The sequence below is a fragment of the Muntiacus reevesi genome, chromosome 12 (genome assembly GCF_963930625.1).
Source record: "Muntiacus reevesi chromosome 12, mMunRee1.1, whole genome shotgun sequence".
NCBI lineage: Eukaryota > Metazoa > Chordata > Mammalia > Artiodactyla > Cervidae > Muntiacus > Muntiacus reevesi.
Window position 1 is genome coordinate 51,048,240 of NC_089260.1, and position 27,267 is coordinate 51,075,506.

The following is a 27,267-nucleotide window of genomic DNA, read 5'->3' on the forward strand; positions in this document are numbered from 1 at the left end:
AGCTAGCTTTTAGTTATAATTTTAAATCATCACAGTTTTAGGAATATTAGTCAAAACCCTTCACTTCCATATCACTGAATGAGAATCATGTGGGAAAATGGATATGTGGAGTAAAATTAACCAACTTTCAACTGTTGGACTATTTTACTGAATGGAATATATGCCCCTAATATAATGATAGGCTATAACATGAACATGTAAAATATTTTTTAAAAGCATAGAAATTAATAACTAGGATTAAGGATGAGCAAATAAGCAACATATTTCCATAATGGGAAAATACCTTCCAATTACATCTCCAAACTCTCTAAATATGCCAGCCTTATTGATTAATTGGGTTTATGAATGCATCATATATTAGGAAATGTCTTTCTCAAGAGTTTTAGTCAGATGGAGTTAAGGTAACCTCAGATCAAGACTCATCAAAGGAGACGGTCTTAGGGTTCAATTCATTCAGTCACTTTTTTTCTCTTTTTTTAATTTTTAATTTTTAATTGGAGGATAATTGCTTTATAATGTTGTGCTGGTTTCTGCTGCACAACAACGTGAATCCGCTGTAAAGTGCACACATATCCCCTCCCTCTCAAGCCTCCCTCCCACTCACCCCCCATCCTCCCCTTCTAGGTCGCCATAGAGCACTGCGCTGAGCTCCCTGCATTACACAGCAACTCCGCACGAGCCGTTTACACATGGGCGTGCATATGTGTCAGCGCCAGTCGCTCACTTTGTCCTGCCCGCTTCTTCCCCCACTGCGTCCACAAGCCTGTTCTCTACATCTGCATCTTTATCCCTGCCCTGTATACAGGTTCATCTGCACCATTCTTCTAGATTTCAAACACATGCACTGATATATGATACTTGTTTTTCTCTTTCTGCATCCAGTCACTTTCTCAAGCAGACAAAGACACTAAGGTTTGGAAAACTGACATATAGGACAGCTTGAAAGAGGAAGGAATTTGCCACAGTAGCACAATGAATACACCAAATACAATGGGTTGCTCACTCATTTTATTTTACTACGAAAATCTATGAATTCTTAAATAGACACACTAATTCAATTATTGCTTTCTACTGTTAAATCATGATAAATGGTGAAATAACTTATTGTTAATATTAAGCTAAGTATTAAAATAATTTATTAATACTAGTTTCTTCTATGGTTTGCCAAATAATAGACTCATGAATTTTAAACACTATAAAACAGCCATCTCCTTACTAGAAATCTTATCAGAAGCTTTTAAATTTTTTCTAAAATTCAATTTACATTCTTTATCTTTATCATTTATGATTTTTAAAGAGCAATACACTTATAATAATGAGTTAAGGCTCCAAAATCACTAGAACTGTAGAGGAGTTGGAAAATATGCCAAAAAGTTAACATCAGTTAAAATATACATTTAGGCTTTTTGTATTTGCAGATACTGTTGATCTGCTGATATTTTCTGTTAAAGAGCCTTCCAGTGTGAGTGGGTAGTAGATGTTTTCTTAAAAACGCAACAAATGCATTGAAATGCACTTTTCTGACCCACAAAATATTCTTGTGAATACTTAAAATAGCTAACCTACATCCTCAATGTATGCTTTTTGCAAACTGATAAATTCATAAAACCACAACAAATTTTTTAAGATGTTACTAATAAGATGGCATCTGGTATCGGACATTTTTCATTCTACATAAGTCTAATGATGGAGATAATTGAGTAAAAGAGCAGTGCAGACCACTAAGTCATGAGAACAAATCTAGGGACAAAGGTTGAGGGGAGGACATAAAGTAAAGCAGGACTAAAGTAAGAAAATAAACCGAATTAACTGCAAAACCACATAGTTCTTAATTATTAGGACTGCAAACCTACACCCCAAGTACTCTTTTAGAAAAGTAAATCAACTCAGAGTTACAGAAAATGAATATTGAGGCAAATCTATTTAAAGTCAAAGCACAAACTTCATGATCGAAGTGTATTCTGATCCATCACGAGCTGTACTATTGATGTCACTTCTGAACACCCAAAGATAACATGATCAGGCTGAGTACTATAGGTTCCAACTGTCAGCTCTGAAATTCCTAACAATAACAACAGTTATTACTGAGCTGCTTTCTATTGTTTCTTTCTAAGCACTTCACATAGATTAAGTCATTCAGTCATCACACTAAGACCAAGGTAGAGAGGTAATCATTTGATTATGTAGTTAGTGTCAGACTTGGGACAGGCACCTGGCAAGAGCAAGAGTGCTTAGGCATCATATGACTCCAGAGCTGGGGTGCTTAGGCATCAAATGATAAGCTTCATTGAAAAAAATTTTAGGAAAAGGACTACAGGTTAATTTGCAAGTTAACACTTCCCCAAATTTTCCATTTTATAAAATGATCAATTCACCAATTTATCAAAAATTTACTTCATTCATATGTATTTTGTAACCAGTTATTTTTTTGAAATGATTTCCTTTTTATTTTGCTATTAATGTGTCATGCATTATATAGACATCAGGATTTTTAAAAGTAATATTGTAAGTTCCTTTATTCTAATACATTGGCCTGTTGAGAACAAAGAATATCTGTATGGTTGAATTTTGGATTACTTTGAGACGAAAACTTCATACCTCAGTGTGCACCTGAGACCCAAATCTGTACATAAGGTAAAAAGGAAGGATTTCTAGTGGCACTAATAACACATCCAAAGGAATTTTGCTGAAGTAGAAAGTATTAGGACAACATGTGGTATAAGATACTGGCTATCCTCCTTGTCATCTTTTTGATGAGGATTAATTTCTTTTTAGGGCTACCCTGGTGGCTCAGTGGTAAAGAATCTGCCTGCTAATGGAGACACAGGTTTGATCCCTGGTCCCAGAAGATCACCTGGAGAAAGAAGTTGTAACCCATTCCAGTATTCTTGCCTGGAAATCTCATGGACAGAGGAGCCTAGTGGGCTAGAGTTCATGGGGTTGCAAAGAGTAAGTCACAATTTAGTGACTGAACAACAGCAAACTTATTTATCCAATTGAAACTAGAATTTTAAAGAAAGAGATACATTCCATTTTTACCAAATATCTTTTGGTCATCATGGAGTATGCCTACAAACTCAGACAGTCACATAGATATACCTGCAGTATAGAAGACATAACTTCTCAAAGTAAAGAAAAAATTACTCTGCATAATTATTTATCCATCTATTTACCCGTCATCTCTATATAATCTATCAACTATTTATCTATCCTACTTTGCTTATGTTCAGTACACACACTTTAAATCCTAATTTAATTAGACAATGCCTATAAAGATGAAAAACCATTTATTTTGTTCTATGTGACTTCCAGGATATTGCATAGTTTTATGAGGATATTTCAGGATTTTTTAATTGAAATGAACTTTAGAAGTCTCCCGGTATATTTTTTTTTCTCATTGAGCAATTAGTCTATAACATAAATTACTTGTCACTTCCCTAGCTTGTTTTTCAATTACCAAGAAGATCATTCATTAATTCATTCACATGTGTATCAATTAGATATAATAGTATACACAGTATGTTACACTTATTTTTTCAAAAGGATCTGTTTCTTGCTCACTCATTGTTCTAACAGTTTTTAGAGTTTAGTGTTCATGTCCAAGGGGATTTAAATCTGAGACCATTGAATATGAGCCTACTATTCTTCACTGCCATTCTGAACAGTAACTCTGGTGGAAGATTTATGATGACATAGTAGGGATATTTCCCTGTGTACAGAGTACATGTGCGTTCAGTCATGTCTGACTCTCTGTGACCCTTTGGACTATAGCCCGCCAGGCTCCTCTGTCCATGGGATCTCCTAGGCAAGAATACTGGAATGGATTGCCATTTCTTCCTCCCAGGTATTTTTCTGACCCAGGGATAGAACCCATGTCTCTTGTGTCTCCTGCATTGGCAGGCAGATTCTTTTCTTCTAGTGATGCAATCACTTGCATTGCAAGAAAATATTCACTAATTCTACTGAACACTGTATATTTATTCAGGTTCAGTGAGCATTTTAGAGTGTGTTACTCCTCATTACAATTTCTTACATTTGCTTGGTATTTCTCACAACCTTCTTATACATATATGTAGCCTAAAATATTCCCCTCTAGAAAAGAGAACAAATTACTGAAGATAACTTTCAGTCAAATGTGGAGCACAGAATATTCCTTATTAAATTTTCCTACAATGGAGGGTATGCTGACCATGTGTGTGATAGTTTGGAGCATGGGTTTGTCTCAAATTTATCTTCACAAAGTTGAGAAATATTTAGTAATATATAGTAAACCGAAAATTAGGGGATAAGTATGAAATAAAGGTGTCTCAGATGGTAAAGAATCTGCCTGCAATGCAGGAAACCTGGGTTCGATCCTTGGGTTGGGAAGGTCCCCTGGAAACGGGAACATCTACCACTCCAGTATTCTGGCCTGGAGAATTCCATGGACCGTGTAGTCCGTGGGGTTGCAAAGAGTCAGACATGACTGAACGACTTTCACTTCATTTCATGAATGCACATGCATTTATTACATCAATTAAAACTAAATAGCTTTTTATCAGTTAGTAAATAGTTATGGCTAGGAAGTTTGCTTTTTAGTGTTAGTGTCACACGTGATTGAAATGATAGTTAATACACATTTACATACCATCTAACATCAAGACCACAGGTCCTCCTCTATTGAAACTCATCTTAAATTTCCTTGTGAATCTTGATTTCAGTTACACTATGCATCTCACACTCATAGTCACATAATTTGCTTTCATTGTAAACATTCACTGAGCCTTCTTCCCCACAGATAATCATCTCAGTAATGAAGGCCAGTACAGCCAAGCCATACTACATCAGAAAGAACAACTGAAATAATTTTCTTCTTCTCCTAACAGTTTTGCAGTGTTTATATGAAAAGACAAGTTAAAAATAAGACTTACCACCACAATATATCGAGGTCTGTACTGAATGGTCCCAAACAAACCCAATATGACGACGATTATATGTAGAAAATTGCCAAGAATGGGCGCCCACTGGAAGCCAAGGAAGTCAAAGATCTGCCTCTCTAATGCTGAGAGCTGCAACAAAGCAAAGAGTCCATGAGTATATAACATCAGACCACATTAACGTTGGCTTCACAGTTGGAGAAGGCTGCAAAGTCAATTTCAATTGTACTTATGGACACTGTTATCACTAAGAATGTGACACGCATTTCATGTACTGCTTTATGCAACCTCTCTCAGAAAACATACTAAAATTACTTTGAAAATCAGGACTTCAACTATAAATAGATTTTAAGCCTTTCTGGAATGCATGAGATATATTCCTGAAATCCTTTTCTATAGTAGCAAATCTTTTATGATATCATATTTTCTATTATTAACCTATCATTATTTTTAGTAAAATGACTGGCTTAGTTATAACATACTTAGAACAGTAACTCTAGGCTTCAATGCCCATACTATTAATATTTGGGAAAACAAACAAACAAAAATAAGAAAAACTACCCCCATTTCTACCTTCCTATGTAAAATATGAACTATCAAATCTTTTTTTTTCCTTCCTTTCTTTTGATTGTCATTGGTTATAATGACTAGCCACTTTTTCAAAATGAAACTTATTTATTGACTTTTGACTTATTTACATTAATGATGATAACTACTTTTTCAAAATGAGTTTACTTATTTATCTACTTTAGTTCCCAATCTAACACTGGAGTTTCATAGTTCCTTTGAATGACATTTTATTGAGACAATATATTTACATGAAAATTCATCTTCAATTAGGGGTGTGTGTGTGTGTTGTTCAGTCGTGTCTGACTCTTTGTGACCTCGTGAACTGTAGCCCACCAGGCTTCTGTCCATGGTATTCTCCAGGCAAGAATACTGGAGTGGATTGCCATTCCCTTCTCCAGAGGAACTTCCCAACCCAGAGATCGAACCCTGGTCTCCTGCATTGCAGGCAGATTCTTTACTGTTTGAGCTATTGCTGCTGCTGCTGCTAAGTCGCTTCAGTCATGCCCAACTCTGTGCGACCCCATAGATGGCAACCCACCAGGCTCCTCGGTCCCTGGGATTCCCCAGGCAAGAATGCGGGAGTGGGTTGCCATTTTCTTCTCCAATGCATGCATGCATGCTAAGGCGCTTCAGTCGTGTCTGACTCTGTGCGACGCTACGGACAGCAGCCCACCAGGCTCCTCTGTCCACGGGATTCTCTAGGCAAGAATCCTGGAGTGGGCTGCCATTTCCTTCTCCGTTTGAGCTACAGGGAAGTACTTTTCAATTAGGTATAATCCTTTCTAAATACACAGATAAAAATTATAGGGTAATGACAATTCTAGACATGTTAGAGTTTATTATATTTGCATTAGATACAATTACATTTTAAAGCAATTTTAAAATATACTAAAGTATACACTTGTACTCTTTATGATGAGACAGATGAATTTCACATAGTCCAGTGAATGTCAACAATGTCATTATCATGTACAAATAATATTTATTATGCTTTATATCCAGAAATTTTATAATTCCACCTGCTGTGTTTGGACATGGATCTTAAAAATTTGAAGCATTCTTCTACATTAACTTTGATAAAACAGTAATTCTGAGAAAATGACCCACTGATCAACCATCCTGCCGGCACTAGAAACAGCAGGTTTGAAAAGAAAATGGTACCCTAGGTATTTTTTTTTTTAAGTTATGTGGCAGGTGTATGCCTGAATAACTTTAATTTCCTTGGACATAAAGAAATGTCCTCTACCCAGGAAGCTGAATTTACCTTGGTTTAGATTCACCTTCAATAAGATGTGGAGGAGAAAGAGAAACAAGCAAATACCTCAAGACAACCACACAAGAACCACATTCATATCATGGGTATTTCCTGATCATCAAGTGATTTGTCACCAACCCTTGCACTCGCAAAAGGGGGGAGGTCAGGAATGGCTAAAACTCAAAATAATCAGAGCAAGGTAAGAAGCGGCACCGCATTTTCAACCCCCTGCTTCTCTGCTCCTTACTGTAAAGAGTCCCCAAGAACCTTCCCCTAAAAATGCAGCATTTTATTTATTGGCCCATCAGTGATGTAAATATGTGGGGTTTTGTACCCAAACAGGATGGATGTGCTCAGAAAAGAACACAAAATCCTGAAGAGCAGCTGCAGGCAATTCATCGTGAAAAGCAACCCGATTTTAAAGCCATCACGCATCACAAATACCTTTAAAGTGAACTTTTTCAAACAGAAAAACCCATTTTCTTTTCTGTCAGAAGACGCATGAATAGCATTCTTTTTTATATTACAGAAAATACACAATGAAAGGGAAGCCAAATTAACACCAGTCATTAGAAAGTCTGCACTCTTTATGAAGACATCCTGTTTCTCTACTTATTGATACTTATTCTGATAACTTAAAATAGATTTACAGTGATTAGAAATCAAAGCACAAATAAAAGGTCATAAACAAACAACAAACAAATAAGGAGGTCATATCAAGAACCAGGCGAGAGGCAGCCAAAACAACTATACAAATCATGAAAATTAGATTTGAGTATTGTATTTGAAGAGTCAACTAACAGAGACAAAAAGTCCTCTAAAGGTAAACAGAATACCATTGCATTCTGTATTACTTATTTTATCTAATTTCCATGTTTGGCTATTAAGCCATTTAGTTTAGAGGCAAATATATTCTCTTTGGGTTTCCCTGGTGGCTCAGATGGTAAAGAATCCACCTGCAATGCAGGAGACCTCAGGTTTGATCCCTGGCTTGGGAAGATACCCTGGAAAAGGGAAAACAAGTACCCACTTCAGTATTCTTGCCTTGAGAATTCCATGGACAGAAGAGCCTGGCAGGCTACAGTCCATGGGGTCGCAGAGTCAGACACAACTGAGACTTTCACATGTTCTCTGTCATCATCTTTAGAGACAGCACTTTTTGCCTTAGAGCTTGATATTAACAATGATGACTGAGAGCCACAGAATCAAATTAAATGATATCACGGTTGCTTTGTTAACTCAAAAATGTATGAATATATTTTAGAAACACATCTGTCAAAATGGTCTCATCAATACTGTGCTTAAGTCACTGGTGCAGGCTGGGGAGCATAGATCAGGTACATCTCTTCCCAACTCCTCTATCAGTGATGCTGCTTTGGGAATGTGGCTTTGCCCAGTATATTTACAACATGGACTTCCCTGACAGCTCAGTTGGTAAAGAATCCACCTGCAATGCATGAGACCCTGGGTTCAATTCCTGGGTTGGGAAGATCCGCTGGAGAAGGATAGGCTACCCACAACATGGACATCAGGAAGCACTAAGAAAGCAAGGTCTTGTTTATTTGTAATGAGAGCCTGGGGTCAAACAGTTACCTCTGCACCACTGAACACGGCACCTAGAAAACAGTGGTTCTGACTCAGGAGAACAGCGGAAGGAAGTCATCAAACGTGTGATGCAACATCAAGAGGAAGCATCCGGCCCAGATGACAGAAGACGAAGAACAGCTCTGCAGAGACGCCACGGCAAAGAAGAGAATGCATGAGATCCTGGAAGAACCTGAGTTTTCAATCAAGATAGAGAATTCAAGAAACTAGAAAAGGAACAAACAATCCAGAGGAAAGCAAAACTAACCGGTCCCCAGTTTAAAAACAGAACAGGAAGCAGGGGCGTAAAGAACTTTTCTAGGGGACAGATCAAGTGCGTAAGACTCTGGAAGCTCCAAGAATGTGATGGAAGAGAATATGTGTCTATTCCTAACCTGAAAAATAAAGGCAGACAGAATCTGAATAAGATGGAAGGAAGGAAGGAACGGACGGAGACCAAATAAGTGATGCAAAGGAAGTATGGTTCAAAAGTACCAAGAAAATTAAAACTGGGCATGGTTTTGAATGCAAAGATGAAGCAATCATCGAAACACTGTCTTTGGACGGCAACACCGCAATTATAAGGAGAGAAATGTAACCCTACGTCATACTTGGGACGGCATGGGAATTATCTCACACTCATTACAATAAAAATGTAACTTGGCTTGTAACTTTCAGAATCCAATTGTAGAAAGCTCGGAAGCCTTTATTATGATTATGAAAATGTAAGTGCAATTTGACCCTATAAAGTATAGCAGAACTAAGAAGGGATTGAATATTCTATGTAAAATCTGTGTATATGGCAAGGGGAAGGGGTATGTTTTAAAATTCTTCCTGCAGGTCAGGCGTTTCCTTCTGTCAGGCTCCAAGGTGAAAATGTTTCCTGTAAACCCATGAATCATTAACTGCACCCCAAATTAACCACAAATACTCCCAATAGCACAAGAAAGTTCCCTATTTCCTTATTATGCCCAGACAATGGTAGATAGAGACAAACAGGGGCACATGTAAAATAGAGTAAATTTTTTTTCTTCTTTTTTTTGGAGTATAGTTGCTTTATACTGCTGTGTCAGTTTCTGCTGGAAAGCAAAATGAATTGGCCTTACTTATGCATATATCCCCTCTTTTTTGGATTTCCTTCCCGTTTAGGTCACCTCAGAGCACTGAGTAGAGTTCCCTGGGCACAGTAGTTTCCCATCAGTTATCTATTTTATACATAGCATCAATAGTGTATATATATCAATCCCAGTCTCCCAATTTCTCCCATAGCACCCCACCACCACCACCCAGCTCTTGGTATCCATACATTTGTCCTCTACCTCTGTGTCTCTATTTCTGCTTTACAAACATGATCATCTACACTGTTTTTCTAGATCCCACATACATGTGTTAATATATGATATTTGCTTTTCTCTTTCTGACTTAGTTCACTCTAAAATACAATAACTTTCTTATTGATCCATATATCCAATATATGATATTTGCTTTTCTCTTTCTGACTTAGTTCACTCTAAAATACAGTAACTCTCTTATTGATCCATATATCCATATATTACGTTTAACACAGTGTTTTGCCTAATAGCTCATAATTATTATGAATTATGGAAATTTATTTATATTTAATTAAAGAGCTATAAAAACTCCAGGTGACCAGATATTTTCCTCGGCATTTACTTCAGTTGGATCTACATAACATGCTTCTATCTAAACAAAACCTCGGTAGGAATGCTCAGTCTTAAGATGTGAATACCCTTGGAGGCTGAACTTCACAGTGAGAAAGGTGAGCTCCCTTTTACTTCCATTTGTCTTGGGCTCAATAGAGTCAAACACAATAAAATAGATCAAACCAGCATTCCTCATGTTAGTCAAATTATAGGAAGGTATTTGATCAAATGATGGTTTACTAAAAGACTGAAATTAAAGCTTATTGTATGACTGATACTCTCTTCTATATAACCTGTAGTCTAGGAATTCAGGAAGCTCATCTTTCATAAAAAGGGAGGATGCGAAAACTCTAATTAACACTCCTACTAGCTAACTTGGGGCTTCCCAGGTGGTGCAGTGGTGAAGAGACCACCTGCCAATGCAGGAGATGCAAGAGAAGTGGGTTGATTCCTGTGTTGGGAAGATCCCTTGGAGGAGGAAATGGCAACCCACTCTAATATTCTTGCTGAGAAATCCCATGGACAGAGCATCCTGACAGTTTAGAGTTCATGGAGTTGCAAAGAGTCAGACACGACTGAGCATGTATGCATTAGCTAAATCAATACATTCCAGACCATTTCAAATAACTTCTGGTATTAGAAGAGGCTCGTCTTTGTCTGGGAGGTTGGTGTAGCCCTCAGCTCTGCCACCATCATTGCTTCCTTTGTTCTAGAATCTCATAGCTACTCAATCTCAATGGACTTCTCATGCTCAAGACTGATGATTCAAAAATTCTATGTTCATAGACCTGGCCTAGACCAAATTACAGTCTTCTCTGCCACCATCATGCTTCCTTTGTTCTAGAATCTCATAGCTACTCAATCTCAATGGACTTCTCATGCTCAAGACTGATGATTCAAAAATTCTATGTTCATAGACCTGGCCTAGACCAAATTACAGTCTTATGTTTTAAGCCATAATCTGAGAATACTTTTTCATGGCTCTAAAAAAATAAATAGAAGGATCAGTAGCATTTGTATCGTGAGCCTACTTATAGAGATGTGCCACAAAAGTCCTAATAACCTGCAGATTTACCACTATGTCAAAGCAGGTGCTATTTTGGAGAGGATTCTCTTGCCTACAGACAGGCAACCAAGGCTTAGGATGTGCACAGACTGTGATGGACCTAGGAATTTCAGATATAGGCTGTTCATGATTTGGTTTACCCAATGAGCAAAGCAACTGTGTTAAGGGCTTCATAGTTTCTGCATGATTTAGTATTATTTTTGATAGCAGTTAGATGGCAAGGGCTATTATTCCAGTGAAACCAGAAACCAATAATTTAATGAAATGAATGAAGTAAAATCAAGTTGCAGTGGCTTGAATGACTAATAATGCATTTGCAGCTAGGGGAGGCGGAATCATGAGAGCTCAGAGGAAGAGTATTTTCTTAATGTCAAGTGTGACTGTTGAAATCTGTTCGTTGAATTAGCTTTATTTGGGTGCTGTCTCCAGAACATCTGAAAAGGCTTCTTGAATTCTGTCAATATATTTTGAATCCCTGTATCTCAAGGAAATTGAATGAGCACTTTCTACTCTTACAATTCAATCAGAAAGATACAAACTACTTGGTCAAGTAAGCAATTTTGGGAAATCAGAAAACAGCCACATGTTGTGTTGCAAGTCTATTTTTTGAAGAAATAAGAAACTGTGGGTAACATAACAAGTTTCCTGTTTAAAAAGGAACAGATATTGCACTGCCCATGGACAGATTTATGGAGGCCAATGAGCTGAAAGATTCATGTGAAGGGCATTTATGAACCACAAATTCAGTCGGGAAAATTCTTTAATGTATCTCATGCACTGACTCAGCATGTCAACTGGTTGAGTGACGACTATTTCACCAATTTTTCAGTGTGGCAGAGAAGCCACCTAATTGAAAAAAAGTGCTCTAAAGCCTGAAAGAATAGTAATACTATGAACGGGACAGTATTTAACGCTTACATTTTTCCATATTCATTAATCTAATTTGATGCTAGCAAAATAGGATAAACATGATTATCCTTATATGAAGAAACTTGGACCAGTCAGCTGATGAGCATCAGAGAGCAGTCTACTGTCTTTATGCCCTGATCCTACATCCTTTCTCCCATACTACTCTGAAATTGTTAGGGGAAGCACACTGACTGAAACCGCCCACCCTGGCCAGGCACCATAGCAACCATTTGTACGAGTTGTTTTATGACAGGAGATCCTGATAAGGAATATGGAACTAATAAGCCACCACCAGCCGGAAGAGTTCGGGAAAGGTCGAGAGGAGACCCTGCCTATCCGTCCACTTCCCAGAGTCCCTCTCGCTAGCATCCATCTTGGCCGAGTGATGCGTGCGCCACCAGAAAAGACTCTGAATTAGAATGATTGGCCAAAGACCACCCGGAAACTAATCCCATCACCATAAAACCCAAGACTGTGAGCCACGTGGCAGAGCAGTTCTCCTGGGTTCCCTTACCTACTGCTCTCCACCTGGGTGCCCTTCCCAATAAAATCTCTTGCTTTGTCAGCATGTGTCTCCCCAGACAATTCATTTCCGAGTGTTAGACAAGAGCCCAGTTTCGGGCCCTGGAAGGGGTCCCCCTTCCTGCAACAAAATCATGCAACAAAATATACACTGTTTAATGAGGTTAAATTCTGAAATGAGCTCTCTCACAAGAGATAGAAATAACACAAGGAGCACAGTGGGATGTTTCATGATGTGGTGCTCCGTTTGGGGCTTCCCTGGTGGCGTTAGTGGTAAAGAAACTGCCTGACGATGTGGGAGACCTAAAAGATGTTAGTTTGATCCCGGGGATGGGAAGATCCCCTAGAGGAGGGCCTGGCAACTCACTTCAGTTTTTTCTTTGCCTGGGAAATCCCATGAACAGAAGAGCCTTGCTGGCTACAACTCATGGGTCGCAAAGAGTCAGACACGACTGAGTGACTAACACACACACAACAATAACTTAGCCTTGTCTAACTCAATGACACTATGAGCCATGCCGTGTGGGGCCACCCATGATGGACAGGTCATGTTGGAGAGTTCTGACAAAACGTGATCTACTGGAGAAGGGAATGGCAAACCACTTCAGTATTGAGCCTTGAGAACACCATGAGCAGTATGAAAAGGCAAAATGATAGGACACTGAAAGATGAACTTCCCGGGTTGGTAGGGGTCCAATATGCTACTGGAGATCAGAGGAGAAATAATTCCAGAAAGAATGAAGAGATGGAGTCAAAGCAAAAACAACACCCAGTTGTGAATGGGACTGGTGATAGAAGCAAGGTCTGATGCTCTAAAGAGCAATATTGCATAGGAAACTGGAATGTTAGGTCCACAAATCAAGGCAAATTTGAAGTAGGCAAACAGGAGATGGAAAGAGTAAACATCAACATTTTATCAATCAGTGAACCAAAATGGACTGGAATGGGTGAATTTAACTCAGATGATCATTATATCGACTACTGTTGGCAAGAATCCCTTAGAAGAAATGGAGTAGGCATCATAGTCAACAAAAGAATTCGAAATGCAGTACTTGGATGCAATCTCAAAAATGACAGAATGATCTCTGTTTGTTTCCAAGGCAAACCATTCAATACCACAGTAATCCAAGTCTATACCCTGACCAGTAATGCTAAAGAAACTGAAGTTGAACGGTTCTATGAAGACCTACAAGACCTCTAGAACTAACACCCCAAAAAGATGTCCTTTTCATTACAGGGGACTGGAATGCAAAAGCCAGAAGTCAAGAGATACTTGGAGTAACAGGCAAATTTGGCCTTGAAGTACAAAACGAAGCAGTTCAAAGCTAACAGAGTTTTGCCAAGAGAACACATTGGTCATAGAAAACACCCTCTTCCAACAGCACAAGAGAAGACTGTACACATGGCCATCACCAGATGGTCAACACTGAAATCAGACTGATTATATTCTTTGCCAAGATGGAGAAGCTCTATACAGTCAGCAAAAACAAGACCAGAAGCTGACTGTGGCTCAGATCATGAACTCCTTATTTCCAAATTCAGACTTAAATTGAAGAAAGTAGGGGAAAGCCAGTAGACCATTCAGGTATGACCTAAATCAAATCGCTTACATTTATACAGTGGAAGTGACAAATAGATTCAAGGGATTAGATCTGATAGAGAGAGTGCCTGATGAAGTATGGGCAGAGGTTCATTACATTTTACAGGAGACAGGAATCAAGACCTTCCCCAAGAAAAAGAAATGCAAAAAAGCAAAATGCCTGTCTGAGGAGGCCTTACAAGTAGCTGTGAAAAGAAGAGAAATGAAAAGCAAAGGAGAAAAGGAAAGATATACCCATTTAAATGCAGAGTTCCAAAGAATAGCAAGGAGAGATAAGAAAGCCTCAGCGATCAATGCAAAGAAATAGAGGTAAAAAAATACTATGGGAAAGACTAGCAATCTCTTCAAGAAAATTAGAGATACTAATGGAATATTTCATGCAAAGATGTGCTCAATAAAGGACAGAAATGGTATGGACCTAACAGAAGCAGAAGATATTAAGAAGAGGTGGCAAGAATACACAGAAGAACTATACAAAAAAGATCTTCATGACCCAGATAATCACAATGCTGTGATCACTCACCTAGAGCCAGACATCCTAGAATGCAAAGTCAAGTGGGTCTTAGGAAGCATCACTACCAAAAAACCTAGTGGAGATGATGGAATTCCAGCTGAGCTATTCAAATCCTAAAAGATGATGCTAAAATCCTAATGTGATGCAAATCCTAAAAGTACTGCACTCAATATGCCAGCAAATTTGGAAAGCTTAGCAGTGGCCACAGGACTGGAAAAGGTCAGTTTTCATTGCAATCCCAAAGAAAGGCAATGCCAAAGAATGCTCAAACTACCACACAGTTGCACTCATCTTACAGGCTAGTAAAGTAATGCTCAAAATTCAGGCTTCAACAGTATGTGAACCGTGAACTTCCAGATGTTCTGGATTTAGAAAAGGCAGAGGACCAGAGATCAAATTGCCTGCATCCGTTGGATCATGGAAAAAGCAAGAGAGTTCCAGAAAAACATCTACCTCTGCTGTGTTGACTATGCCAAAGCCTTTGACTGTGTGGATCACAACAAACTGTGGAAAATTCTCAAAGAGAAGGGAATACCAGGCCACCTGACCTGCCTCTTGAGAAATCTCTATGCAGGTCAGAAAGCAACAGTTAGAACTGGACATGGAACAACAGATTACTTCCAACTAGGGAAAGGAGTGCATCAAGGCTGTACATTGTGACCCTGCTTATTTAACTTATATGTAGAGTACATCATGAGAAAAGCTGGGCTGGACAAAGAACAAGCTGGAATCAAGATTGCCGGGAGAAATATCAATAACCTCAGATATGCAGATGACACCACCCTTATGGCAGAAAGTGAAGAACTAAAGAGCTATGGCAGAAAGTGAAGAACTAAAGAGCCTCTTGATGAAAGTGAAAGAGGAAAGTGAAAAAGTTGGCTTAAAGCTCAACATTCAGAAAATGAAGATCATGGCATCTGTTCCCATCATTTCATGGCAAATAGATGGGGAAACAGTGGAAACAGTGACAGACTTTATTTTCTTGGGCTCTAAATCACTGCAGATAGTGACTGCAGCCATGAAATTAAAAGACACTTGCTCCTTGGAAGAAAAGTTATGACCAATCTAGACAGCATATTAAAAAGCAAAAGCATTACTTTGCCAACAAAGGTCCGTCTAGTCAAAGCTATGGTTTTTCCAGTGGTCATGTATGGATGTGAAGGCTGAACTATAAAGAAAGCTGAGCACTGAAGAATTGATGCTTTTGAAGTGTGGTGTTGCAAGAGACTCTTGAGAGTCCCTTGGACTGCAAGGAGATCCAACCAGTCCATCCTAAAGGAAATCAATCCTGAATATTCATTGGAAGGACTGATGTTGCAGCTAAAACTCCAATCGTTTGGGCACCTGATACAAAGAACCGACTCATTTGAAAAGACCCTGATTTGGGGAAAGGTTGAAGGCAGGAGGGAAGGGGACGACAGAGTATGAGATGTTTGGATGGCATCACTGCCTCAGTGTACATGAGTTTTAGTAAACTCCGGGAGTTGGTGATGGACAGGGAGGCCTGGCATGCTGCAGTCCATGGAGTCGCAAAGAGTTGGACACGACTGAGCGACTGAACTGATTGACCATTAGGGATTAACAACTTCTCATATCAACCCAGTTAACTTAACTAAATATGCAAAGTTTCAAACTATACTGTTTAATTTTGTGAAATGAGGCTCTTAAAACTGAGTAAACTTTAAAAATATCTCTTTTGGCAGCACACAGTCTGAAACAAAGATTCTTACATTTTATCAACAGGTTCTTATCCAGAGAGGCATTGTCATACTTCTTTGCTAGGCCTGCAGACACAGATAGAGACATAAAATGAACCATGCCATGAAGAAACCAGGTGATGAGCACTCTGCTTCCTCTTTTCATACCAAGTCAGTGATGCTCTGGGTAAGAATTTCACAAAAATTAGGCAGGAGGAATAATCCGTCAGTATTTGTTTGAAGATGTCCCTTGATCTCTAAAGACAACGATTACATCATTTGATTAAGCTTCTAAGCATCCTTCCCCTGCCAGAAACTATCCTGCAGTCTAACTCCTCCAACTTTGCCAGGTTGAAGCTGACCTTAAAAAACACAGTTCCAGTTCATGAATAGCTCAAGCCAGGAAGAAGGCAACTATTTTAGCAAAAGCCCAAAGAACCAATTTGTTACAGAACAGCGATTGAAGATTAAATTCCAAGCTTCCAGTGGAGCCATAATGGATCCAAGAACACTAAAGTTGAAGCCCTAGGCTGGGTGACCTATACAAGGCCACGAACAGCTGGTGGGAACTGCCTGCTGTGGCATTTAAGACTCCCACGGAGGTTTGGCTGAAACGGCAACCCAGCATGAGAAGTCAGAGAGAAGGTTATGAGTGGAAAGTTTCCCTAAGGGCCTTTTCTCATTTTTATTTGTTGTGGCAACCACCTGTAAAATTCCTTTTTTTAAAAGAATTCCTTTAAGGTATTCATTTCATTGGGGAAGGAAATTAAAAGTTTCTTCTTTAGAAAATAATATGGGAAAAAGCTTGAATATGTCAAAGTATTTATGCTATACAGAAACCATTCTCACCTGAAAATTAGAATGTACAACAGACCTTTAAGTGATAATCAGTTGATGGTGTTAAAGTAGGTGCCCATTTTCCTTTTGATAGTTGTCTTTGTTGTTCTCTTGCCATTCTTCGTTTACTATGTAGCAGCTGCTGAGTGTCCCACTGCTGTTCATCTCCCGGGAAAGATGCAGCTACCAACTGACCGTGGACCGTGTCCCTAACTACGGAGCTAGTGAAAACCCTAGACAAAGATTGAGGTATTTCTGGTGTACGCTTGCATTTTGTTTTCTTCTTCACAGTTATCACTAGACAATAGCTATGGTTTAATTGATGAAATTGTCTTCATCAGCTACGTTCAAATAACCCACAGGAAGGCAGAAAAAGAAAATAAATGAAAAATAATGTGAACAGAAAACACAAAATAAAATTTTAGATTTTAAGCCTTTATAAATCAAGAGTCACATTAAATGTAAACAGTCTACATATGCAAATTAAAAGAGACAAATGAGAAAAGTAGATTAAGAACCATGACTATCTTTATGGCATCTATAAGCAACTCACATTAAACGCATGACATAAGCATATGGCTCACTATTTTCAATGCAGCCTGAGGATCTTTGTCTTTTATTGTCCAATTATATTTATTGTGATTAATGATATATTTGGATTTGTTTATATTATTTGGTTTTGTTTATATTATCCTTGCTTTATATTTCTTTTTCTTACCATTTCTAGGATTTTACTTCTACTTTCATCTCTTCTTTTGAAATTTCAGTTTTTTTTCCCATTTCATTTTATCCCCTTATTAGTTTCAAGTATATTAGTTTCAAGGCTTTATTTCTTTTATACAAATAATCAACCTAGACTTTTTAGCATATATACATAAATTATCATTGTCTGAAGTTAATAATCATCTTTTCCTTTTTCTCAAACAATACAATCTTAGAACATTATAATTTTCCAAATCAGTATTTTTGCATACAGCTTTATATCTCGACATTATTATTTTTATTATTTTATTTAATCAATATTTAAGTCTGATTTACCCATATATATACCTGCTTCTTGTGTCTCATTTCTCAGACACTCTCTATGGGAAAACTTCTCTTTCCTGAAGAATATACTTTTATTTATTTATATTTTTTGAAAATATTTTTTTTGATGTGGACCATTTTACATGTCTTTATTGAATTTGTTACAATATTGCTTCTGTTTTATGTTCTGAATTTTTGGCCGTGAGGCATATGGGATCTCAGTTTACTGACCAGGGATCAAACCCACACCCCCTGCATTGGAAAGTGAAGTCTTAACCACTGCACTGCCAGAAAAGTCTCTGAAGAATATACTTTTAAATTTGTTAAATTGAGAGTCTGTTGGTGGCAAACTCTTTCCATTTTTCTTCACTTGAAAGTACTTTTATTTCATTCCAACACTTAAAAACATTTCCCATTAAATTTATTTTACTTTCTGTGTAGTGAAGATATGTTGGATCCCAAAGGTGCTAGTTAGAAGTGGACTATTGTTTAATCATGTTTCCTCTGAAGGCAATGTCTCCTCCATATCTCTCCAATAGATTTTAAAATCTCTCCATGTTCTTGAAGCTTTGAGGATTGACTCTGATGTATTTTTGTGTCTTTTCATCTATCTTTCTTGGTAAATTTTGGTCTTCCATAACGTGATGGTTGATGTGATGCTTTGCATCAGTTCCAGAAAATTCTCAGCTAAAATCCTCTCTAAATAGTTACACTTGTTGTATTCTGCCTCTCTTCCTTTTTTTTCCCTTCCAGAACTCTATTCAGGAACATAGAGCTTCTCACTCCATCTTCTTGTCTCTTAATCTTCTATATTTTCTAATTCTTGTTTTTCTGAATTGCATTCTGTATAATATCTTCACAAATTTTTTTCCCATTCATTATTTTTCTCCCCTCTTTTAAATCTGGTAAACCCACTCACTGAGTTTTTAAAAAAAATTAATGCTATATATGCATGTATGCAAAGTCTCTTCAGTCACGTCTGACTTTTTGCGAACCCGTAGACTGTAGCCCACCAGGCTCCTCTGTCCATGGAATTCTTCAGGCAAGCATCCTGGAGTGGGTAGCCATTCCCTTCTCCAGAGGATCTTCCCAACTCAGGGATCAAACCCAGGTCTCCCACATTGTGGGCAGATTCCTCACTGTCTGAGCCAACAGGGAAGCCCCAATATTATGTATATTTTTCCATTCATTCTATTTGAGTTTTTCAAATACGCTTAGTCAGTCTGCTCTTTCCTTAGCTCAAACCTCTCTTTTATTTCTTGGAGCATTTTAATTTATGCTTCTTTCCTGTTCTGTCCCCGACAGGAGTTTGTGAGTTTGATTCAGTTATTGGATTAATCCTTGATTTATAGGTATGGCCCCTTGGTTCTTTGTATATTCTGAATTGTTTACTGTGAATCTAGTTCCTTGGAACTTTATCTTTGGGAAATTTTGTGATTTATTTTGAAGACATATTAAACTCTCTCACATCCCAAAGGATTTTCTTTTCTTTGGATTTTTATTTATATTTGCGTCTCTCAAGTGATGTGAATTTAGTTTACAAATCCATGTAAGGACTAACCTATTTAAAACGAATATTGAGGCGCTGTTTTAATTTTTTTTCCACCTAGGCCTAAGGTTGTTGTTGTTTGGTCCCTATGCCCTGTCTGACTCTTTCGTAACCCCATAGACCGTAGCCCATGAGGTTCCTCTGTCCCTGGAATTTCTCAGGCAGGAATCCTGGAATGGGTTGCCATTTCCTACTCCAGGGAGTCTTCCCGACCCAGGGATTGAGCCCAGGTCGCCTGTACCACTGAGCCACCTGTAAAGCCCGAGACTAGGGCTGGAGGCAGACGATTTTGCTTGTCTGTTGGGAATAGGTTTTGCTCTACTTCTCACCTTCACTTTGAGGTTGTATCTGAGTGGGCTTCCAGTTTTATGAGAAGGGTCCTCTGTTTGACTCCCAGATTGGAGAGCCATTTGGAATTTGTCCCTTTTTCTCCATTCTCTGAATTTCGAAAATGAAGTTCAAGTTTAGAAGAACTTAGTTTCTTGTTAACTCACTGATGCAACTAAAACATCTTTTAAATCTGACACTCACAGTTGTTTTTTAACAGCAATGATGTTCAGGGAAATTATTCTACCATTCTGCCAGAAATCCATCTTCCAAAGATATTTCTGATCTCAAATAGTATATTGCCTCTATTATGTGTTCCTCTTATGGAATTTAAAGAAGTCTTATTTCAAGGAAAGAAAATTCCACTGATATGCTTTATTAGGGAACTAATGACATAGGTCCTCTCTATTCTGAGGCAAAGTAGGAACTTGAACTCATTTCATTTCCATCAACAGCATAACTGTTTAATGTTAAACATTGGAACAAATAAAAGAAGAAATCTTTGAAAATAGTGATTGAAATTTGATTTTTCATTACTGAATTATGCATTTTTAGAAACTCAGGAATCAGCCTATGTTAAGCCGAAAACCTAACACATGCTATTTGTTATCATGCAAGTGTTAGAGGGCAAACCAGTCTGAGGCATAAGATATAATATTTAATAATCCAGGGCTTGGGTCAGCTTATATTTGCATCAGACAGCACACATACAAAGAGTATAGCAGTGTTTTGCATACTGTAGCTCGACAATAAATATCTGTCAAACAAGATTCTGTTTTCTCTTTGACAAAGAGAAATTGCTGTGAAAATATTTGGTGGGACATCTTGGTTTAAATCATGATAGACTGAGTAAATAAAATGGGCATTTACATGAGTTGGAGGAAATAAGGCAAGTGGTTTGACAAGTGAAGTGAGAGAGGTAACTCCTGAGCTGGGAAACAAGGACATGAATAATGGAACAATTTTCATGGTATATTTCTGCATTAATGTGATAAAAATGGTAATACGAGCCTGATTATTCTCCCCTCAGTTATTGACTGCTACATAACTTGTACATGGATAGGAGACTTGGAGTTTTTATTTCTTTGTCTCCAGCACAACCAGCACCATCTGTTTTTCCTCTTATAGCCATCTCTCCATGGCAACATGTATCGATTTACCAGCAAGATTGCAACTGTATGGCCAACTTTATGTAACTCTGTACCGCCAACCATGAATCCAGCAATTTTCTTTTCTACCTTGGTTTTCACAGTTACCCTCCGGGGCACTCTACACAGAGGGGAGAGTAGTGTTTTTTAGTGAAAGGTGCCTTTTATCCCAGTAGCTGTCTCAGGGCCAAAAGGTCTCCAGCAGTTGTTTTGTGAAAGTTAAGATCCGGCTGGCAACTAAAAGTGTACATACTTGTCAACAGCATTAACTGAGGTCTCAATGCATCAAACCAGACAAAAGAGATGCCAGAAAGCTGGCATCAAGTTCAAAAATGGCATGTCCCTTTTTCATTGGGCTCATGTTGTGCCATTCCCGACTGGCATGACGGTTTAATGAGACCTGGATGCTTCTATGGTCATTGAATAGTGCCATCCATCACAACAGAAATGTGAATTAACTGCTCATCAAGACTGGACTTTCTTTAATCTTCATGGCTGAACTAAGAAGAGCTTGCATGCGTTGCATTGTGACAGATAGCCGATGCAAGGAAACCACTGAACTCCATCAAGGGATTATCTGATGCATGTTGTGAGCAGCTGGGCAAAATTATAAACTGGTATTTTTCCAGTGGAAATCTGGAGCTAGAATATTCTTTTTATTCTCATAAGTACTAAATCAATTAGAATAAATCTCCAAGGAAGCAAGAAAAGGAAGACATATTAATACTTAGAAAGTAAAACAGAAAATATTAGAACTGATTGTGATGTAAAGGTAGCCCAAACTATGTTCAGCAAGGTCTTTACTCTGTACTTCCTCAACAACTGTATCTGTGGCTCTATAATATTTAGCATGTGTTGAATTCAGCAGTTGTATGTTGGGTAAACGAATTACGCTCTGGGTTAAAGCACAGGGAACTCAGTGGAAAGACCCACATCCTCAATTACTTAGGTATTTTGCAGGTAGTAAGACTGATTGAAAACATTTGCAAAGAAACGTGATCAAAAGATCGCTTTTCCATCCAAATTGAGTAAAGGTATTCCAAGTCTTTCACAAGAGAGATGTTAGGATCAAATAAAATGGACATGACAAGCAATATCTTGGATCTCAAGGTTTGGCTAACAATATTTCAGGAATAAACATATTTTGCACATTTTCCACCTGACTTCTGCATCCAAAAGTCTCCTTGCTGAAACTCATGGAAAAGTGATAGTTTGGTTTTTACCATGAAGTACCTCTTTTGTCTCTGCAACTCAAATTACAAATTTATTTCCAAAGAGTTCAAAACACCTGTTCAAATGTAATAGCTTTCTGTCCTCTCTGATCTTTGTAGGTTGAGCTAAAAGTTAATTTCAGAAACAAGCCCTATTTCAGCACCAAACACTCAGGAAATTTAATACTAGTTTGTCTTGGTTTTTAAGATCCTTCTCTTATTTTCTCTTCTATAGTAATTACTAAGGCACAGATAGGCATCATTCCCACAGCTGTTTTGATTTTCCTCTTTGTCATAGTTCAATTGCACTGATATTTCAAACCAACTAGTCCATGGCTTAAATAATAACAAAACCCCTATGAACATATAACACTGTGTCATGAGTGTTATATAACAGACACACATGTAACAGTGTTATATAATACTATGTTATATATTTAGTCAAGGAGTAAGTATGGGGTCACCACCCAAAGTCAACAGTCAAGTTGAAGAGATGGACGAAACATCAGCCATACGCATACTGAAAAGCAGTGGGGGAGAGAAACAAGAGCATGGCAGAGGCAGCATCAGAAACCTCTAGATCACTAGTAGCTCTGAAGTGCTCTGGGCAACAGAGTCAGGAGTTATAAATGAAATAAGGAATTTACATTGTTTTCCTTGGCCAGCCAAAGACACATTTGACCTGTTCTTCTTGTGCATACTCATTTTCCTCCTCATCTTCCATACAAAGGAGATCCTATTCTAAGAATCTTTGAAAATCCCTTACAATGTATATAGCACATCTAATTTTAGAGGAACACAATAACACACCAACGTCTTTTTATTTGTATAAAGTGCAATGCTCATTTTCGCCTCAGAGGAGTTTAATAAATAGGATGTTTACCTTGAGAACCTTCTGTTTGAAAATTATTTCTACTCTCCATCTCCTGACAAGCATTGTTTAAAGTAACTGTCTCAATGCTTGTAAGGTCTCAAATTATAAAGTTCAATTCAGCCAACACCCATGATGTTCCAGGAACCAATCTAGGCAATGCCAGAGATGAAAATACAAAAGGAAAGAAATCAGTATTTTCTTAAAAGGGCTTGAGAACCTAGTAGGAGCCATAGAGTCAAGTTCCTAAATGATGGAGCAGAATGGGATGAATGACATAAAGGAAGTGAAAACAAAGTGCTGTCCTAGCTCAGGGAGGAGATGAAATTACAGCTTTTTGAGTGTTGCCCACATTTTTCAAAGGAAAAGGGAAAACTGGTATAAAAATCAAAGAGTAAACGCCTTGTAAAGGCCATGGATTGACAGCAAATAGTGAAGCAAAAGAGAAATATTTATCAACAAAACTGACTTGATTGGAGATATGAGCAGAAGGGCAATACATGTACACATACAAACTATAATCCTAAGAGTTTTCTAATAACTAGTTGGTCTGCCACACTAGTCCTTACCTCACTAGTAACAGCATTTCCTCCTGGTTTAATTTGTGTATTCTTTCTTTCACTAAACACATACTGAGTGATCTGCTAGACTCTCGAGGTACAAGGTGAGTGAAAGGACACTCATTTCATGAATCTTGAATTTTTAGAAACATGAGGCTGCCACAAGATAAGCATGCAGATGTGAGTATATGTATATATTTGTACATGTAAATATAACCTCTCAAGTATTTGAATAAAATCAATTCAAAGACACTTATCTAGAAGTACAGATCATTTAAGGGAGAAAAGAGAGACAGAGAGGGAGAAAAACCTGTAAGGGGCAGGGGGTGCGGAGTCTGGGAAAGAGATAGGAAGAGGGCCCATCTGGATAAAAGAAAGGAATCAACAAGTCAATGTAAGAAAAAGGGAATTTGTTTGTCGTCACTCAGACGATTTCAACATGGACTCATGTTGTCAGATTTCTGAGCAGAATTTTTCCTTCTCAGGTGAAAACACAAAATGTTGCAATGTCCATATCAGCGGATAGCTGATTTTACCTAGCAAAATCCTTTACAAACCTAAAGGCTGTAAGCAGAAAGATGAAGGGACATACCTGTTACTGAAGCTAGAATTCACACAAGATGAAAACAAAGACAGGATTTTAAATTAGAAAAGAAAATAACTTGGGTAGTAGAGAGTCCAGAAGAAAAGGGGTATAGTGGGAAACAGACTACCCAATTGGATTTCAAGAGGTGGATGTCACTTGATAAAGGAATTTCCTAACAACACTTTTTACTGAGTGTTTGATGAAGACAAGAGCTCTTCCTGAAGGGCCCTATGAGTTTCATCAGATTTTTGGAAACATTATGGAGCTTTTGGCTTCGCTAGTGGCTCAGATGGTAAAAGATTCTGCCTGCTGTGCCGGAGACCCGTGTTCGATCCCTGGGTCAGGAAGATCCCCTGGAGAAGCAAATGGCCACTCACTCCAGTATTTTTGCCTGGAGACTTCCATGGACAGAAGAGCCTGGCAGGTTACAATCCACCGAGTCACAAAGAGTCAGACACAACTAGGCAACTAACAGCTTCACTAGGGAGTTTGCATGAAAAATGAAAGGATTAACCAAATCTGTAAAAATGTATTCATTCTCACAGTCAATGAAATGTTTTCAAAACCTGCTTAATTTCTCTAAAGGGAGTCTTAGGTAGAGTGGACTTTTGTAATTAAATATGTGGAGAGAAGCATGAATGATTGCAAAATATTACTATTGAGGTTTCTTGTTTTCCTGTGATTTATTGAAAATCGTATTATAAAAAAGAGGTACTTTCAAGAGGAAGTTAAATCATCTATACTCAACACTTTGAATAGCTTACAGTTCTCTTTGCCAAATTTCTTTTTGTTTATCTTTTGTGTATATTAAAAATTATAAACACACAAAATGCATCGTTAATCTGACTTTTTCACTTAATGTGATATAAAATTTCGTGTTATTAGAGTTGTTGTAAGTGTAATTTACTGAGGTACATTCTATTTCACCAGGGTGACAAGCCATAATTTGTGTGTGTGTGCTGAGTTGCTAACTTATGTCTGACTCTTTGTGACCCTATGGACTGTAGCACGCCAGGCCCCTCTGTCCATGGGACTTCCCAAGCAAGAATACTGGAGTGGGTTGCAATGCTCTTCTCCAGGGTCTCTTCCCAGATCAGGGATTGAACCTATGTCTCCTGCATTGGCAGGTGGATTCTTTACCACTGATCCACCAGGGAAGCCCTATGCCATAATTTACCTAACATTTTTATTTCAACGGGGATGTTTTTCCAGTAACACGCATTGAGTATTTACAAGTGCCAGGTGGGCTCTGGGTGGCACGTGGACGCAGGGACAAATGGGATTCAGAGCTGGCCCTGGAGTGGTGTGAGGACCCACCCAGAGGGGCAGCAAGGAGTTCTGATGGCAGTGACCCTGGTTGGGGAAGGGCTGAAGTGAGTCCTGACAGGGAGGTTACAGACTGGAAACTGAATCTACTTCAACATTACTATCCTTCCTAACCAATGTTCCTAAGCCCTGTATTCATATTCGGCAAACTGTGAACTATGTTTCAAACAGTAAAATACTTGAACATATTGTCAATTCATTTACAAAAGCTCAGCTTTAACAACAGCAGGTTTACTTTGCAGACTCAGGAGGAATAAGGGGATTATCAGAAAAAAACATTCAACATCTTTTGGTCACTGCAGAAACTGAATTTCTGTTCACTTATGTCCAGGAAAGAGCAAAAGAGTGGGCAGGTGGTACGGAAAGGCAGTGCAAGATGAACAACCCAAGGGATCACAAACCAACAGAGGCTGTGTTTTTACCTTTAGCTCTAAGGAAAAGGTTTAGAAGCTGAAACTTCATACATTCAAAGTATGGAATGTGGACCTGTGGGCTGGTGAGTGCACAGAACACCATGCCCCATGGAGTCTGAGCCCATATTTGAACATGATTCCCAGGTGAATGTATGCTTATTTAAATCTGAGAAGCAGTGGCTCAGAGACCACCTCCACTGTGACAACATGCCACGCAGAGTGCCAATCCTTGTGGTTATGCAAACAGTAAACCCGGGACCCTCCTTACAGCCTAGAGCCCAGTGAGAGCTGACCCTTTATACAGTGTTTGCTTGAGGGTGATCAGAGAAGCAGTTTTATCACATGTTTAGACCATCATTGAGCTGGTGGCTAGGGGCCAATTAAGTAATGGCCTTGAAATTCTACAAGCATTTTAAAGCCAATTCAAACAATAGAAATGTAATCACTAAAGTCATGGGATACAGCCTTCTGTTTCTCATCAGCACCAGGCTAGTGACCTCTTGAGTTTTTCCTTTCGATGAGAAATGAATAAACAGGAAAATGCCCCTGATTGTCAATTGAAGCTGCCATAAGCCAGAGTCTTATTTTAACTAATTACTGATGATATTCCTCCTGACACAACGTTCTTTTAGTTACCCTTGCCTCTGACAAACTCATGCTGGAGAAAACTGAACCTCTGAGGGCTGGAGGCAAGGAGATACGGTCTTGTGTTAATAACCCATCAGGAGCTACCAGAGGGAGATGAACCTCGGGGAGACCTCTCCAAGGACAGGGATAAAGTCACCATGCTACCAAGAGTAGAAGATTTACGTCGCTCCCATCACTGGGGACACGAGCAAGTCACTCAAAATGTATCTGATCGTAGCAGCTGCTGGTGCCTTTGTGGGCACAGCTGTGCCTCATTAACAACCTCGCCCTCATCTGACTTCTTTGGATGCGTCCCTCAATCTGTCTTTAGACCTTAGACAACAGGGATGAAAAAGGTTGTCTCTGATGTAGGCTCAGCTGTGCCAGATACTCACAAATCCACTTTCCTCCCTGGCATCACACCCCAGATAATAGAATATTCATTGTTCATTTAAAACCATATGCTCCATTGGCACAAATCCCATCATT

The 27,267-nt window shown here is 38.5% G+C and overlaps 1 protein-coding gene across 1 annotated transcript in view; it reads right to left on the minus strand.

Annotated features, from left to right (window-relative positions):
• The window catches only part of NKAIN3 (sodium/potassium transporting ATPase interacting 3), a 513,211-nt gene that overhangs the window by 243,224 nt on the left and 242,720 nt on the right, over positions 1 to 27,267 (minus strand). Inside the window, exon 2 of the mRNA XM_065903180.1 lies at positions 4,911 to 5,048. Coding sequence (XP_065759252.1) covers positions 4,911 to 5,048 — 138 coding nt within the window. The remainder of the gene's footprint in view (positions 1 to 4,910; positions 5,049 to 27,267) is intronic.